The sequence below is a fragment of the Vulpes lagopus genome, chromosome X (assembly GCF_018345385.1).
Source record: "Vulpes lagopus strain Blue_001 chromosome X, ASM1834538v1, whole genome shotgun sequence".
In the NCBI taxonomy this organism is placed as follows: Eukaryota; Metazoa; Chordata; class Mammalia; order Carnivora; family Canidae; genus Vulpes; species Vulpes lagopus.
In genome coordinates, this window is record NC_054848.1 from 74,096,844 (window position 1) to 74,115,448 (window position 18,605).

Sequence of the window (18,605 nt, forward strand, 5' to 3'; positions counted from 1 at the left end):
ATACTATGTAAATTGCTTCTCCAAAGAGGTCTACTAATCAACTGCAAAAATTGAAGTGGCAGAAATTAAGATAATGCAATTAAAATAGAAAGGATTATCAGGACCAGAGAACTCAGGTCAGTTTTAGCTGAGAAATTCAGAGAGATAGATTCAAAGGAAAAGAAGAGGGGCAGGAGCTGAGAATAGGAGAGCCTTGGTGCATGAACAGTAAGATATAAGTGAGAAGCAGAGAGTTGAGCTCTAATAAAACTGTGAGTGTAGTTAAGCTAAAAATATGAAAACTTTCAGCTGAGGAGTTTATGGGCCAATTTTTCTTGCATTTGTTAAATCAGTCCACCATACAGTGCACTAAACATACCATCCAAGAACCTCACACAAAAATAGAGAATAATACATAAGGTACATCCATAGAGGCCCCACCTGTTTTTTCTAACACTTTGTATGTCCTGACAGAATCTGCGGATGTGCAACACTAAGTACCATAAATTATGCATCTGAAATACCTAGTGGAATGGTGAATCCATTCCCCAATCAGTGAGGAAGTATCAAGATAATGTGTTGTCATCTTAATAACAGAGTGTCATGCTTGTGAATTAGGATAAGTCTCAACAGACCTACTGTACCTCTGAAAAGAGAGCCTGTGGAGATGATAGTGTAAACTCATTTGATGTGCTCAACCTTGAATATCCACAGGCCTGGCTCTCTGAGGCTTTGAGAAGAACATTCAGTATATATGATGAAGAGCTACGCCATGAACACAATAGATACATTGTCATTCTCTACATTGGTCAAAAGGAATCACAGCAGATTTTTAACATATGACCAATCTAGATGTAGAATGCTTGCTGCCATGAATATGAAAAGGAAAGGATCAAAAGGGCAGTAACTGGAAAGCCATAATTATAAGAAAATGAAGAGCAGGAGAGAGTAAAACATTGACCTGTTTGCTAATTACTTTCAGGAAGGATCACTGAGCATCACCTGTGTTAAAACTAAAATCATTCAATAAGCCAATTCACTCAGCTCCTCCAAAATTATGTCATGCAGCTACTCAGCCCTGTGGACCCACCAGTATGCAGTTCTATTTAAAAAATAATCATCTGGGATCCCTGGGTGGCGCAGCGGTTTGGCGCCTGCCTTTGGCCCAGGGCGTGATCCTGGAGACCTGGGATCGAATCCCACGTCGGGCTCCTGGTGCATAGAGCCTGCTTCTCCCTCTGCCTGTGTCTCTGCCTCTCTCTGTGTGACTATCATAAAAAAAAAATCATCCTAAAATTATTTTATGGTCAAGAAGACCAATTGGAAGTACAGGCTTTAGAGCGTGTAACAATTTCTAGCTTTATGGCACAGATGTTGGGGCGTCCTGTAAATACTAATCCCATAGCTTGAACAGATTCAAAGTTTGTCTTTTAGAAAAAAAAAATTGGTCCTGTCTATATGGACTCCTGTATCTCAGAAGAAGGGAAATGACCTGCCTTGTTCATATATTTTTATACCAAATATTAATTTTTGACCTGCATTTCTGGTATCTGCAGCACATGAAAATTTCTTTAATCTAGAACACAAAATTGTTGCTTTAAGCCAGAGACTTCAACCCTGAATTGGGTGCATTTCAGCAGCTGACAAAATATGTTGGAGACATACGTTAAGGAGTATAAGGACAATGTAATTAACCATTCCTTAGACCATGGTTTCTCAACCTTGGCATTACTGACATTTTTTTAATAAATTAATTTTTATTGGTGTTCAATTTACCAACATACAGAAAAACACCCAGTGTTTTTCTTGATCCTGTCAAGTGTCCCCCTCAGTGCCCGTCACCCATTCCCCCCCAACCCCCCGCCCTCCTCCCCTTCCACCACCCTTAGTTCGTTTCCCAGAGTTAGGAGTCTTTATGTTCTGTCTCCCTTCCTGATATTTCCCACACATTTCTTCTCCCTTCCCTTATATTCCCTTTCACTATTATTTATATTCCCCAAATGAATGAGAACATACACTGTTTGTCCTTCTCCGATTGACTTACTGCACTCAGCATAATACCCTCCAGTTCCATCCACGTCGAAGCAAATGGTGGGTATTTGTCGTTTCTAATGGCATTACTGACATTTTAAGCTGCATAATTTTTTATGCACATTGTAGAATGTTCATCAGCATCCCTGGCCTCTACCCATTAGATGCTAGTAGGGCCTCTTCCAGAAGTTACACCAAAAAGGTCTCCATACATTGCCAAATCACACTCAGCTGAAAATCACTGCTTTAGGTTCTTTCAAACTCTTTTCTACCAGATTTTCAGACTATAGCGGAAAGAGCACTGTCATTAGAATAAGTGACAATCGTACTATCCCACTTCATCTATGGGAGACTGGGCCTGTTATCTAATGTCTTTGAGCCTCAATTTCCTTGTCTATAAAATGCATTTTCTAAAACCTTCTTCACAAGGTCATTTGGATGACTCAATGAGATACTGTACATGAAGTACTGGGTACACACAAATGCTCAATAAATGGTAATTGTTTAATATGATCATTATTCCATATGGTAATGTCTTCATTGAGTTATAGTTAAATATTACACCTGTGGTCTTTCTGTGGTCTTTCTTTCTGATATAGGAAATGGGTATTTAAATAATGTCTCTATATCTTCCATAAACTATAGTCAAACACTGTATGCTATATTAATTTCTCCTAGAATTCAGGAACAGGAAAAGAAAGTCTCCTGTCAAATGTGTGTCCTTTGTTTATTGAAAAATGAGAACTATATGCCCTGGTGTACTTACTATTTTGTATTGGCTTCTCAAAAGCTTCATGATAAATATAATGTTTAATTGCAGTGATTTGGATGCCAAGGATCACTATTTAGCTTCACCCAATTGGAAGTATGCCTTTTTAATGTTTGATCATCTTTTTTATATGTATCTGAATATTACAAACCACCTCACAGATTTTGTTTTTTGTTTTTGATAGAAATGAGAGAAATAATAAAATAGTTAAGGATTGGCTATCTTTTTAAAGCTTGATCACCTTTTTAAAGTTTGATCACCTTTTTTTTATATGTATCTAAATATTACAAACCATCTCAGAGATTTTGGGTTTTTTTTTTATAGAAATGAGAGAAATAATAAAATAGTTAAGGATTGGCTATTTGGGACTGGTAGTTGGGTATAAAAAGTCAGGTATTCTTTGCTAAAATAAAAAACATGAGAAACAGCAAGTATTGGTGAGGATGTGGAGAAAAAGGAACCTTCATGCACTGTTGGTAGGAATGCAAACTAGTGCAGCCACTGTGGAAAATAGTATGGAGGTTTCTCGAGAAAATAAAAATATAACTATCCTACAATACAGTAATCCCATCCCTGAGCATTTATCCCCATAATACAAAAACACTAATTCAAAAGGCTATATACACCCCTATGTTTATTGCAGCATTATTTACATACAGTAGCCAAATTATGGAAGCAGCCCAAGTGTCTGCTGATACATAAATGGATAAAGAAGACATATATATATATATATATATATATATATATATATATATGACATTTATACATACATTTGGTGATAACATAATATGTATAATATAATATATAATAGATATATATAAGATATATAAGATAATATATGTAAATATACATATTTTTATATAAAATGGAATATTATTCAACCACAAAAAAATGAAATCCTGCCATCTTCAACAACATGGATGGAGCTAGAGAGTATAATGCTAAGTGAAATAGGTCAGAGAAAGATGAATACCATATGATTTCACTCACATGTGGAATTTAAGAAACAAAACAAAATGAGAGAGAGGGAGAGAGAGGGGCAAACCAAGGAAAAAACCCCTAACTATAGAGAACAACCTGATAGTTACCAGAGGGGAGGTAGGTGGGGGAATGGGTGAAAGAGGTGATGGGGATTTGGAGTATACGTATCCTGATGAACACGGAGTAAGGTATAAAATTGTTGAATCCCTGGGATCCCTGGGTGGCTCAGCGGTTTGGCACCTGCCTTTGGCCCAGGGCATGATCCTGCAGACCCGGGATCGAGTCCCACATTGGGCTCCCTGCATGGAGCCTGCTTCTCCTTCTGCCTGTGTCTCTGCCTCTCTCTCTCTCTCTATCTCTCATAAATAAATAAACAAAAATCTTAAAAACAAGAATTGTTGAATCACTATATTGTTGGTAAATTGAACACCAATAAAAATTAATTTAAAAAAAGAGGCATAAAGTTTTAGTTTTGTTTCTTACTTTTGAAATCTGGTGCAGTAGAGAATGTTATTTCTTAACATTTTCTACAACTGTCTAAGAATTTGCCATATATTGTACATCTGAAACTAGTATAACATTGTATGGTAATTCTACTGGAATTAAAATTTTAAACTCAATAAAAATTGTTTAAAAGACTCCAAAAATGATAGTCATGTATTCTCTGAAAAAAAAAAAAAATGTAAGGGATGGGATGCCTGGGTGGCCAGCAGTTGAGCATCTGCCTTGGGCTCAGTGCGTGATCCCAGATCCTCGATGGAGTCCTGCATCGGGCTCCCCGCAGGGAGCCTGCTTCTTTCTCTGCCTATGTCTCTGCCTCTCTCTGTGTGTCTCTCATGAATAAATAAAAAAATCTTTAAAAAAAATAAATAATAGGATGTTTTTAAAAAAATGCAAGGGGTGTAACTCCCCTCCCACAAACCCTGGAACCCACTAAAAGATCAGTTTTCCCATCTGCCGAACTAAGTACCACTTACTCTAATCTTGTCAGGACATTTAGTGGCTTAATGAATGGATCTGGGTAAGGTAGTTTAAGGCCCCGGGAGCAAGATGCTGCAAATTGTAAAACAGCCTGGTAAATGGCTACTCACCCAAAACAAATAACAATTTATGCCAGGCATAAAAAATGCTGATTTCACTTGTTTTATTACCTGTGTACCTCTTGGGAAATGAAAGACTTGTAAACCAACTTTTGTAGGACAATAAATTTGGAGTACCCATTTGCAATGGTATTGTAAATGCAAATGTTTCTATTACTGCGCTGGTGGCCAACAAAGGAACAGATTTGTGTGAAAACACCTACAGCAAGACTCTGAACATGAGAGTTACATAGAAAATGCTTAATGAATAAATATTATTCCAATTCTGACCCATATTTACCCTTTAAAATATTGGAAATCTTTCCCAGAGACAGAATAATCTGAAAGGAAACAGGTCATATCTTCCTAGCAGGTGAGACCACATACCCAAGGAATGCCACGTAAGAGTAAGAATGAGAAGAAAGTAAAAGTCAAGAGTATTGTAACTATATTTAGAGAATATAAAGATGATTCTACAGTGGTTTCTGGACCTCCTACCTGCATCATAATCATGTCTGGAACCTATGAAAACTGGAGATTCTCTAGGGATGGAGCTAAAACACTTTGCATTTAACAAAACTCCCAGGCGATTCTTTTTTAAAAAAAAAAAAGATTTTATTTATTTATTCATGAGAGACATAGCAAGAGAGGCAGAGATATAGAGGGAGAAGCAGGCTCCTCACAGGGAACCCGATGCGGGACTCGAACCCCCTACTGGGGATCATGCCCTGAGCCAAAGGCAGATGCTCAATCCCTGAGCCACCCAGGCATCCCCTCCGAGGTGATTCTAATGCATATTAAAGGTCAGAAATTACTGGTTTAGAGGGATATTTCGTGCCAATTTCCATTGATAAAATGCTGAGATTTTCTTCAACTTCTTTCATCCATTCATTCAATAAACATGTACCAGCACTTGTTATAGACAAGACATTATACCAGGTGCAGCAAAACTCCAGAACACGTCGGGTGGAAAAGGAAAGCACTATGTATGCTTTAGGAGCCAATGGTCATTTTCCCTTCCACCCTGCTTCACTATCTTGTTCATTTCCTGCTTCATTTTCTTTGAGCTACACCCTCATGCCCCGCTTGATATTGCTCCAAAAGCACTGTGGGAGTAGACATTAGATAGCAGCAGAGAAACCAAGCATGAAGAAAGAGAAGAGAATGTTGCAGCAGGGGCAAAGTGAAACTGCTGGCTTGCCTTGTTCTGAGAAGATACCAGGGAAACAAACACAGCAGGAAGGAAGCACATCCAAAAAAGTTTCTAAACCATCTTGGCTCATTAATCTGGAATTCTGACATAAGCCGTGGGTACACCTGCAGGTTGCAGGTGATGTTCTGAAAACAACAACAAAACTACATAAATATGACACCAGATTCTGGGGTGCAAAGATGATGCGACATTTATCTTCCCTTTCTGTTCCAGATCCACTCTCTACCCTTTTCAACCTTGATTTGTGCTTAAGGGAACCCTCTTGCTCCCTGTCTTTCCAGTGAGAGTGGAAAAGCAGCCTGTGTGTAAACTGTCTGGACGAGACAGTTAACTGCTGGAGAATGCCGAAGAGAAGGGTCCAAGAAGCATCCTTGGGTAAGTAGAAAGTAAATAGAGGGAAAGAAAATGGATAGGAAAAGAAGTTCTTAAAATTCTCTTGAAATTGGATTCAAAGAAACAGGACTTGATGATAAAATTAAAACTGATAACAAGATTCAGAATTTCCTGGCTGGGAGATTTTTCCATGCATATAAATGGATCCTCAAGAAACCACATACAGTGAAACCCCTTTCAAACATCACTGTGAGCTATTTGAACATAGTTTGCATGGTTTTTATCACCTGGTGTTATAACTCTCTCTTAACATTTTCCACATTTTACATTTAAAATGGTTAGTCCCCAGAAAAGCATAGCACACGAGATTTCCTGTATCTTTCCAGGTATTGTGCTTTGTCTAAACTCAATGAATCCGGTAAATTCCAAGGCCTTTGTGGTTTTCCAAAGCCGTCAATGTTCCAAAAACAGAATCTGGCAAAAATGCATGTGTCCCTGAGTTTTCAGATGTTTCCTCTTAATCAAAGTGGTCCCTGGTAAAAAGTCATTATTTTAGGTTTCAGGCAACATAAGGAGACTTTTCCACTGAAAGCCTGTGTTAAGTCCAGGTTGTGCATTTTGTGTGTAAACCAAAACATATAAAGTAATTAACCAAAATCAGAGGTTTCTAGGGAGTCCCAAAGCTGCTGTGGAAATACATGTATCCTGAAAACTAAATGTTTAAATGTTAAGTTTTCATCTCATCATTCAGCCTGGGCACTGTATATTCGGGGCTGACCGAGGACAGCGAGGGTCCCTAGGAGAAGGCTTTCTGCCTTGCTCTGAAAATCAGACTTACGGCAAAAGTTTACCCTGGTCATAGAATTCCCAGGGACCCAGAGCTAGCCCAAGGGACTGGTGAAGATTAAAAAAAAAAATCTGCTTTTACCAGAATTTTTATCAGAAGCTTTGAAATAACAGTCCTAAAGCAGAAAATAAAGTATAAATAAAAATAAAGTAGACTTCTGCTGCAAAGTTACTCTAAATAGCACATATAAAGAGGGGCCTTTTTCCTCCTAAAACAAATGAGTCAGGTAATTTTGAATTCCTTACATTTTGAGTTTATTCTGTGAGCTAAGAAAATATTTCTCCCAACCTCTCAAGAAAATTCCAAACTGCTATGACCAGTAATGCTGGGCTATTCATTTTAATTAATAATAATTAATGGTCATCACTTAAGTTCACAAGCAATTCCAGACCAATACAGATAAACCTAGCATGATTTCAGGGGTTACTGCAGCATCATGAATTAAATTAAATATGAATTAAAGTGACTTGTTCAACAAGCCAGTTTATTCTTCAAATCATATTCATCTGGTGAGGTAAATTTATGGGATTGGAGCCAGCAAAATAATAGAATTTTCACATCTTCTCTACTGTAGCTCCAATAGACCCTGCTTCTCTCTTTATTTTATTTATATTATCTTAACAAACACACTCCGATTCCATTTTAGCTGCAGAATAACCACTGGACCATTCAAGAGGATATTTGCATGAAGAGTAATAAAGGCATCATGTGAATAGTCAGTACTGGTTTTTCAGCCCAGTAAGTTCTCCACTTAGTTTAGTGCTCCCTCCTTAGAGGGCTCCCTGAACCTTGGTACCCACTGCATCAGATGGAATCTTCCTTGGCAGTATTCAGCTCAGTATTCTGTGGCTCTATGGATAACAGAGTTATGACTAACCAATCACACAAATCCTCTTTGGGTTTTTTGTATTTTTGTTTTTTGAAAATATTATTTATTTGACAGAGAGACAAAGAGAACCAGAGAGCACAAGTGGGGGGAATGGCAGAGGGAGAGGAAAAAGCAGGCATCCTGCCAAGCAGAAAGCCCACTGTGGGACTCGACATCGGGTTCCATCCCAGGCTTGATCTCAGGACCCTCGGATCATGACCTGAGCTGAAGGCAGATGCTTAACTGATTGAGCCACCCAGGTACCCCACAAATCCTAACTTTGAATGCTACATTTGAAACACTTCCAAATATCTTAAGAAGTGTTGAATCATGCAAAGATTTTTTTTTTTTTCTGAGACGCCAGGGTAGCTCAGCGGTTGAGCATCTGCCTTAGGCTCAGGGCATGATTCCGGGTAGGGGGATCGAATTCCACATCGGGCTCCCTGTGAGGAGCCTGCTTCTCCGTCTTTCTATGTCTCTGCCTCTCTGTGTCTCTCATAAATCAATCAATCAATCAATCTTTTAAAAAAGATTTTTTTCTTTTCCAGTCTCACCTATAACATTTTTAAAAGATTAGAAATTAGTTTACTGCCATTAACATATCTTTAAAATGATTCCAAAGTAAACAAAAGCATAGCATTTTGAAATTCACTGAAAGTTCCACATGAGAAATTGTTTAAGGGCTCTCTCCATTGAAAGCGAAGAGCAACAAGAATTTTGATATCAACATGATTTTGAAAATATCTGTTTTCTAATATCATATATCAAAATCATCATATAAAACTATTTTAATATGATCCCAGTTTTTAAAAAATTTGTGTCTATGCATACATTTTGATGTAAAGGAGAATGGTAAAATGCCAATGATGATTATTTTCGGGTAGTGGAATTACCGCAATTTTTATTTTTCTATATTTTTCTGAATTTTTCAAATCTCTTACAATAAGCAGACAGGCGTTCATTTTAAAATCCAAAAACAGGCATTCATTTTAAAATCCAAAAACAAAGGCATCGTGGGGCACCTGGGTGGTTCAGTTGGTTAAGCACTCACCTCTTGATTTTGGATCCAGTCATGATCTCAGGGTCATGAGATCCAGCCCCAAGTCAGACACCCGGCTCAGCAGGAAATCTGCTTGAGAGTCTCTCTCTCTGCTCCTCACCCTACCCCCCCAACTCGTGCACATTCTCTAAAATAAATAAATAAATCTTGACATAAAAACAAAGGCATCATTTAAAAAGCTTAATCTGTTTTGCTTTTTCTATTAAGTGAAGCTTAGTCATAGAAATAGACAAGCAAATCAACATACCTTTTGATTAAATGGGCTCGGCTGTTCACATAGTTGGAATCAAAGGAATAGTTTTCAGTCTGCAAGGGGGAAAAATATTAAAAAGGTTACATAGATGATTCATGAAGAGAGCCAAACTGTTCTACTTAGGGGGGAGTTTTTCTGCTGTGTGAGAAGCAATGAATGAATCAGAAACCAAGGCCATAGTGGGAAAACAGCCTCAAGAATTTCTGCCGCTTTCTTAGGGCCATGGGGGTTCTGTGGAGGCAGCCCTCAACTGCAGGCCAAGATGAAATTGATACAAACATCCCCTAGAATACCATGACTACTGACCATACAACCACTTGGAGGAAGATACAGCATGACGCACAATCTTTACAGAAACTAATTGCTTCCCGTTCCCAGCAGATATAATTCTGTGCCCATCAAATTGACTGGAAGTTCAAAGTTATTTCTTATTAGTAGTAGATAATTAACAAGTTAAAATATTTATTCCATGGATAGGGAAATGCAGGCAAGGTAATCCCCTACTGTGGATTTGAACTCTGCACTTCTCTTTAAGGCGTTTTGCTCAGCATTGGTTATGCAGGAAGCCCCCTTTTTTTTAACAGATATAAAGGCAAAGAAGTATTATGCCTGAAACTGGGTGAAGGGCAGTCCACAGGGTGTGCCAAAACCTTTTGTGTGAAACATGAAGTTTGCAAGCAAACCCTGTCTCAGCTCCTATCATTAAAACGCTACTGCCTAATCTGGTTACAGTAGACTGCCTGAGCAACAGCTTTACAAAAGCAAATGCAGAATACCTGCCATATGAGATGGGAAACCGTTAATGAGCACCCAAAGGGGGCAGCCTTAGAAGGTGGGAAAGAAGAGAAAAGTTGACACGGAAGTAACTGAAAGTCCTAGGAAGGTGAACCTTACCCCAACACTAAAGTACTACTTTCACTGAACCATTGTATCTACTGGAAAATGCCTAATAACATCTCCACCCTCCTGCTATTCCACCAGAAATCCTCACCATTCTCACCATGCCTTAGGGCCTTCTGAAATCACTGACTAAAAGTACCTGAAAAAGGAAACACAACAGCTATCTAGCTAACAAAATAGCAGATAGCTTTCAGATGACTAGCCGTCAGACATTAACAGTGCTAGGCTCTTGGATGCTTTTGGTTTCAAGGAACTCAGAGATTGGTAGAAGAGAAAATAGGATAGATGGTAGCAAATCCAACTACCACGTGAGTACCAAACAGCTAACAGTTGGGGAAGAGGGGACCCTAAGTATCTAGAGTAGCTGGGGATGACAGCAGTGAACAGGTGGGAGAAAGTAGGAGAGAGTGCTGAGAAGGTAACTACATACCACCATTGTCATGTACTCAGGCATGCTCATGCCCTCTACATGCTCCTCATTTGATGATGGCCTCTGTAATATTCCCTCACACTGCTTTTATCTAGTGGATAAAATCCCCTTTAATGTAAACCACAAATGATTTTTGGTTCTGTTATAAGGAATGGATTGGGAGAGTAAAAAATCAAAAAGGTCAGTTCATTTCGAATCTGTTCATAAGAAAATGGATGCTGAAAAAAATAAAAATAATGAAAATAAAAGAAAATGGATGCTAAAATTGCTGCAAACATAATTACAGGAAGATGAGGTAGACTTGAAACGGCATTGGGAATACAATGCTGGAAGTATTGCTGGAAGAAGTCATCCATCTGTAAGTCGATCAACAAGCATTCCTTGAATAAATTATTATCCCAACATAATAGGCAAAAATTGTCCTGGGTAAATGTGCTCTTTTATAATATTCAATACAATATATAATATAACAAGTGGAAGTCTCCACCTGTCAGAAAGCATGCTATCTAATTAAAACAGGAAATGGATTAAGTACTCAATGACTAGTTTCAAAGTGCAACCTTGGGTAAATTACCTAATTTCTGCATGCCTCACTTCCCTCATATATAGAATAGGGACATGAATCCAAAGGGAAAGTTCCACTGAATTTTTCATGGCTCACAGTGGAAATGCTGGGAATCGTTAACTTAACCCTGCTTTCCACGGAAACTGAAACCCCAAATAGGATCAAGAATTTGACCTCATTCAAGGAATAAAAGAATAGCATGAACACATTTCATCTCAGCCTCCAAACATACTAAAACATTTTTTTCAAGAGGGGCACCTGGGTGGCTGAGTGGTTGAGTCTCTGCCTTCGTTGTATCCTGGGGTCCTGGGATCAAGTCCTGTATTGGGCTCCCTGTGGAGAGCCTGCTTCTCCCTCTGCTGATGTCTGCGCCTCTCTCTGTGTGTCTCTCATGAAGAAATAAATAAAATCTTTTAAAAAATCATTTTTTCAAGAAAGCTAATAGACACAAAAAGCAAAAAAGGAAACTGTGAGCACACTGGCTTTGCAGGAAAAGCATTGAGGAACATCTCAAGAAACTGTCATGTTGAAGAAGCCAGTTTTCTTTTCTTTTTTTTTTATAATAAATTTATTTTTTATTGGTGTTCAATTTACCAACATACAGAATAACACCCAGTGCTCATCCTGTCAAGTGTCCCCCTCAGTGCCCGTCACCCATTCACACAGCCCCCCCGCCCTCCTCCCCTTCCACCATCCCTAGTTCCTTTCCCAGAGTTAGGAGTCTTTCTGTTCTGTCTCCCTTTCTGATATTTCCCACACATTTCTTCTCCCTTCCCTTATATTCCCTTTCACTATTATTTATATTCCCCAAATGAATGAGACCATATAATGTTTGTCCTTCTCTGATTGACTTACTTCACTGCCTTACTTCACTCAGCATAATACCTTCCAGTTCCATCCACATTGAAGCAAATGGTGGGTATTTGTCGTTTCTAATGGCTGAGTAATATTCCATTGTATGCATAAACCACATCTTCTTTATCCATTCATCTTTCGATAGACATCGAGGCTCCTTCCACAGTTTGGCTATTGTGGACATTGCTGCTATAAACATCAAGGTGCAGGTGTCCCAGCATTTCATTGCATCTGAATCTTTGGGGTAAATCCCCAACAGTGCAATTGCTGGGTCGTAGGGCAGGTCTATTTTTAACTCTTTGAGGAACCTCCACACAGGAGTCAATCCCATTTAAAATTGCACCCAAAAGCATAAGATACCTAGGAATAAACCTAACCAAAGAGGTAAAGGATCTATACCCTAAAAACTACAGAACACTTCTGAAAGAAATTGAGGAAGACACAAAGAGATGGAAAAATATTCCATGCTCATGGATTGGAAGAATTATTATTGTGAAAATGTCAATGTTACCCAGGGCAATTTACATGTTTAATGCAATCCCTATCAAAATACCATGGACTTTCTTCAGAGATTTAGAACAAATTATTTTAAGATTTGTGTGGAATCAGAAAAGACCCCAAATAGCCAGGGGAATTTTAAAAAAGAAAAGCATATCTGGGGGCATCACAATGCCAGATTTCAGGTTGTACTACAAAGCTGTGGTCATCAAGACAGTGTGGTACTGGCACAAAAACAGACACATAGATCAATGGAACAGAATAGAGAACCCAGAAGTGGACCCTGAACTTTATGGTCAACTAATATTCGATAAAGGAGGAAAGACTATCCATTGGAAGAAAGACAGTCTCTTCAATAAATGGTGCTGGGAAAATTGGACATCCACATGCAGAAGAATGAAACTAGACCACTCTCTTGCACCATACACAAAGATCAACTCAAAATGGATGAAAGATCTAAATGTGAGACAAGATTCCATCAAAATCCTAGAGGAGAACACAGGCAACACCCTTTTTGAACTCGGCCACAGTAACTTCTTGCACGATACATCCACGAAGGCAAAAGAAACAAAAGCAAAAATGAACTATTGGGACTTCATCAAGATAAGAAGCTTTTGCACAGCAAAGGATACAGTCAACAAAACTAAAAGACAACCGACAGAATGGGAGAAGATATTTGCAAATGACCTATCAGATAAAGGGCTAGTTTCTAAGATCTATAAAGAATTTCTTAAACTCAACAGCAAAGAAACAAACAATCCAATCATGAAATGGGCAAAAGACATGAAGAGAAATCTCACAGAGGAAGACATAGACCTGGCCAACATGCACATGAGAAAATGCTCTGCATCACTTGCCATCAGGGAAATACAAATCAAAACCACAATGAGATACCACCTCACACCAGTGAGAATGGGGAAAATTAACAAGGCAGGAAACCACAAATGTTGGAGAGGATGAGGAGAAAAGGGAACCCTCTTACACTGTTGGTGGGAATCTGAAATGGTGCAGCCACTCTGGAAAGAAGCCAGTTTTCAAATAGAGTATTTTGCATATCTTTGCATAAAAGGCATCCAACCTGTGTGTACTATCCATACTGTGTGCAGTATGGACCTCTGCAAAGACCTGACCTCCAGTCATAGCGCCAGAACTCTGTGTATGGGCAAATAAACAAAGCCATTCAAATTCTATCCCCAGTGACTATACTTTGTCTTGATCCTAATGAAATAATATATCTACCATGTGTATTCCCTCTTGCAGGCACTGAGTAAAAGAAGAAACAAGTCTATAAGGCTTGCTTGTGAAGATCTTAATAATTTCCTTTCCCAGGCAGCCCCGGTGGCTCAGTGGTTTAGCGCCGCCTTCAGCCTGGGGGTGTGATCCTGGAGACCCGGATCGAGTCCTGCATCGGCTCCCTTGCATGGAGCCTGCTTCTACCTCTGCCCGTGTCTCTGCCTCTCTCTCTCTCTCTCTCTCTCTCTCTCTCTCTCTCTCTCTCTCCCTCTGTGTGTGTGTGTGTGTGTCTGTCATGAATAAATAAATAAAATCTTTTTTAAAAATTCCCTTTCCCTTACTCTGAGATCCAGATTGGGTAACCTGGGCAAACACGCCAGGTATGATCTGCCACCATAAGTAGAAAAGAGTATCACTGAAGTTTGTCAGCTTCCTATCTTTCTTTCCCCCTTTTTTGTGCTCTAAAAGAGTAAACCACCCCTTTTTGTGGGTCCATATGTAAATAAATATTCCATTCCTAAAACCAGCACAGACCATAATAGGCAGATACCTTATGCTGCATCCTCATGAAATTAGAAGCACTAGGCATGCAGCAGATTTCTAGAACCAATTTTCCCATAGTGGATGGAGCTATGTTGAGTCATCCCACTGTCTTTTTGTCTTTGTAATCCATCTCAGGTCTCTTTGTGAGGCCACTTGATTGGAGTTATGGGAGCAAACTATGAAACAGAATTATTCTAATTGATAGTATACACTATTCTGGCCCCATTAATACTGCATTCCAAACAACTGAGCTAATTTGCCACATAGCCTATTACGGGTCTGTGTATATTCACATCAAGTGTTCTTATTCATATTGATTCAAGGTATGTGCTCAAACCCAACTTCTGTGTATTGAAAGACATTGTACACTTTTTCTGCACTTCAGATGGAGCAAAGAATGAGACTCAGACCAGCCTGAAGAAAAAAAAATAATCTTTTATTTAAAAAAAAAAAGATTTTATTTATCCATTAATGAGAGACTCAGAGAGAGAGGCAGAGACACAGGCAGAGGGAGAAGCAGGCTCCTCACAGGGAGCCAGATGTGGGACTCAATCCCAGATCCCAGGATCACACCCTGAGCCAAAGGCAGGTGTCACCCATGTGTCCCCGAAATAACCTTTTCTTAATGAATAGTTTGCACATCTTAATCCAGTGGTTCTCAGCCCTAATGCACATTGGAATCAACCAGGAAACTTCGGGGGTTTCAAAAATACTGTTGCCAAGGTCCCACTCCAAGAGATTCTGAAGTAATTGGCCTAGAATGGGGCCCAGGCTTTGGTATTTTTTAAAGCTTCCCAGATACTTCAAATGTACATTCAGAGGAGAGAACTGTCCTGAGCAAAGGACTGACTACAGGCTTTGCCATGATGTGCTATGTTTTCTAACGCAATCCCAGTTGTTTAGAAGATGGCATCTCTCTTGCCAGATTATCTGTCAAGGTTATCTCAACATAGGTTAAAGAACTAGAGCAAAAATACACTTTTTAAAGAAATAATAAAAGAGCTTTTCTTTTTTGCATGAATTTATTGGCTCCTGGCTAGCCCTATTTAATCAAAATTTGCTTGACATTATTCCAATCCCCTCTCTAAGTATTCTAAATGGCAAATAACATGAAACATTTGAGAGGGGAAATTTTCTCTAAATGTCACATTAATTTCACTAGGAAACGTCCCCATCTCTAATGAGACAGCCAAGTTAACACAGGAACACAGTAAAGAGACAAGAACAACATTTGTTTCTGAAAAAACTAATTTTGACATTAAAAAATGAGTCTAGAGCAAACTTTTATTTCCATTCTCAGTTGGAATGGAAAATAAGAGTCATTTTCCTACCATTTAATATGTCTCCCAAATCCTTTCTTTATCTAGAAGTGTTTATCCTAGGAACTCATTGAGAACAGACTTCTCACTTGGCTTAGGTTTTTTTTTTTTTTTTAATTAATTTTTATTGGTGTTCAATTTACCAACATACAGAAAAACACCCAGTGCTCATCCCGTCAAGTGTCCACCTCAGTGCCCGTCACCCATTCCCCTCCAGCACCCGCCCTCCTCCCCTTCCACCACCCCTAGTTCGTTTCCCCGAGTTAGGAGTCTTTATGTTCTGTCTCCCTTCCTGATATTTCCCAACATTTCTTTTCCCTTCCTTTATATTCCCTTTCACTATTATTCATATTCCCCAAATGAATGAGAACATACACTGTTTGTCCTTCTCCGATTGACTTACTGCACTCAGCATAATACCCTCCAGTTCCATCCACGTTGAAGCAAATGGTGGGTATTTGTCGTTTCTAATTGCTGAGTAATATTCCATTGTATAATAAAACCTTGATTTTCTGAAAACCTGATGAATAAGTACCTCTGGATAGCTGAGTTTTTTAGATACCTTAGGGCTTTCCTCTGCAAGAACCAAAACTTTGATTTAAAATCCTAATCATTCTGTGTTGTTTCTAAGGGTATTGTACAGTTGTTTATTGGTTACTTAGAAGCACCCTTCTAAACATAAATCACTGTACCATGCAGGTTTTGATGGTACATTCACTGACCCCAAAGTGTTCTGTTTTTTGAGTTCTTGCCTTTAATTTTTAACATATGTCCTTCATCACCTTGCTATCAAACACACAGTATTATTACCTCTCAGTGCTATCAAAAATCAAAAACAACTCCTCTTCCATTACAGTAGAGTTTGATACTTCTACTCTACCATGTTCTTAAGAAACTCCATTTGTCTAGAAAATAAGAGTTCAGATCTGGGCAGACAGCTGAAATACTGTTGTTCTAAGAGGGAAATTACATGATCTTTAATATAGAGACTTTTAGGGATGCCTGGCTGGCTCAGCAGTTAAGCGTCTGCCTCTGGCTCAAGGCTCCAGGATCAAGTCCCACATCGGGCTCCCTGCATGAAGCCTGCTTCTCCCTCTGCCTATGTCTCTGCTTCTCTCTGTGTGTCTCATGAATAAACAAATAAAATCTTAAAAATAAATATAGAGACTTCTGTGTAATATTTTGGTTCTTGTTTATTTTTTACCTGCTTCAGAGGCTTCTTTTTGATTACTGCTTTCTATTCTGAGCTCCCTTCTGGATATGTGAGGTTTCTAAGCAAGACTTTTGGGTAGGTGGTATGCTATTATGTCTCTATGTTAATAAGTCTGGCACATCAGAAGTCAAATTCTTCCATTTTGTCAGGCCCCCAAGGTACTGGAATGCCCTACTTTAATTGTCATTTTGCATTACTCTTACAGCTCACTGAATTTTACCCTAGTCTCTGAAAGAGTGACTGTGACTGCCTCAGCACCACATTTATCACCAGGAGAGACTTCAACCCGACTGAGAAAGAAACTAATAAATGCAAATATCCAGAACTAGAATCTTTTGCCCAGTGGCGCAACTCCCCAGATCACTACACAAAGCTTAAAAAAGGTTTCTGAGATTAAAACAGATATTCCTCAAACCTTAAAGTTTTCATCTTAAAATAAAGATGACTATTCATTTTTTAAAATGCGTTAAAAGTCCCATCAAACTGAAAAGCATCCTAATTGCAATCTGCTATCTAATTATTTTAATTTTTAACTCTTAATCATTTTAGCAATACAAACAGGAAAACTGGAATCCCAAATCAGATGCACAGCAAACTGATTTTAAAATGCTAGTCCTTTTTAAACTGCTGATGTCTAATAATGGTAATTGTATTCATTGATCAACGATGAAAAGACCCATAACCTTTTCTAAAACCAATTACTGTTTTAGATGTTCAAATGACAGTTCTTCACAAAAGCATTTTTAGGAAATGAATTGACAAATGGCTTTTTCCTACTTCCTATCCCCAACACATAAAAATAAAAATGTAAATTCTATATAAAAACAAAGCCAACATCCAGCTAGAATGTATATTCAAAGGCTCATTCATCCAGACAGCAGCAGCTGAAGCAGGAATTAGTGAAGATGGAATAAAAGGCACCATCCCTAAAGCTGCCATCACTAGAAAGCTCATATTTACCCTGAACTGGAAAACAAGCCAAGTAAGTAAGCTCCCAGTATCTATGCCTACATATATCTCAAGCCTAATTCTCATATTCTCATGCCTAATTCTCATTTTCTTTCTTTTTGTCTTTCTTTCTTTCTTTCTTCTTTCTTTCTTTCTTTCTTTCTTTCTTTCTTTTTTCTTTCTTTCTTCTCTCTCTCTCTCTCTCTCTCTTTCTCAAATGCATAGTCACAAACATCCACTTATACTAGAGTGAGCAATATAGTATAGTGAGACAACCGGATCTCCTTCCCATGTTTGTCACTGCCACTGATGGCCTTGAATAAATCTCCTTAACCCTCTTCAGGCCTTAATTCACCTATCTATAAAATGAAGAGAATAACCTGAATGATGTCACTGTTCTCTTTAAGCTCCAAAAATTCTAGGATTCTAAAACAAAAGGCTTGTATTCATTCATTTATTCATCCATCCATTCAATAAACATGCACCAAAACCTGCTGATGAAAAAAAAATGACATAGGTTGCAGCTCCAAGGAGGCCACAAACTAATGGACTTCTTATCAGGGATGGTTAAAATGTCAGCCATTCAGAAAAACATGAAAAATACACACACACACACACACACACACACACACACACACAACTCTCACACACAAAGAGTGGCACATATTCTCCTGCAGATTTATGTATA

At 38.6% G+C, this 18,605-nt stretch overlaps 1 protein-coding gene across 3 annotated transcripts in view; it reads right to left on the minus strand.

Annotated features, from left to right (window-relative positions):
- PCDH19 (protocadherin 19) overlaps positions 1-18,605 on the minus strand; it is a 148,324-nt gene that overhangs the window by 55,342 nt on the left and 74,377 nt on the right. For all 3 annotated transcript variants that reach the window (XM_041740185.1, XM_041740184.1, XM_041740186.1), the window contains exon 3: positions 9,408-9,466. In XM_041740185.1, coding sequence (XP_041596119.1) covers positions 9,408-9,466 — 59 coding nt within the window. The remainder of the gene's footprint in view (positions 1-9,407; positions 9,467-18,605) is intronic.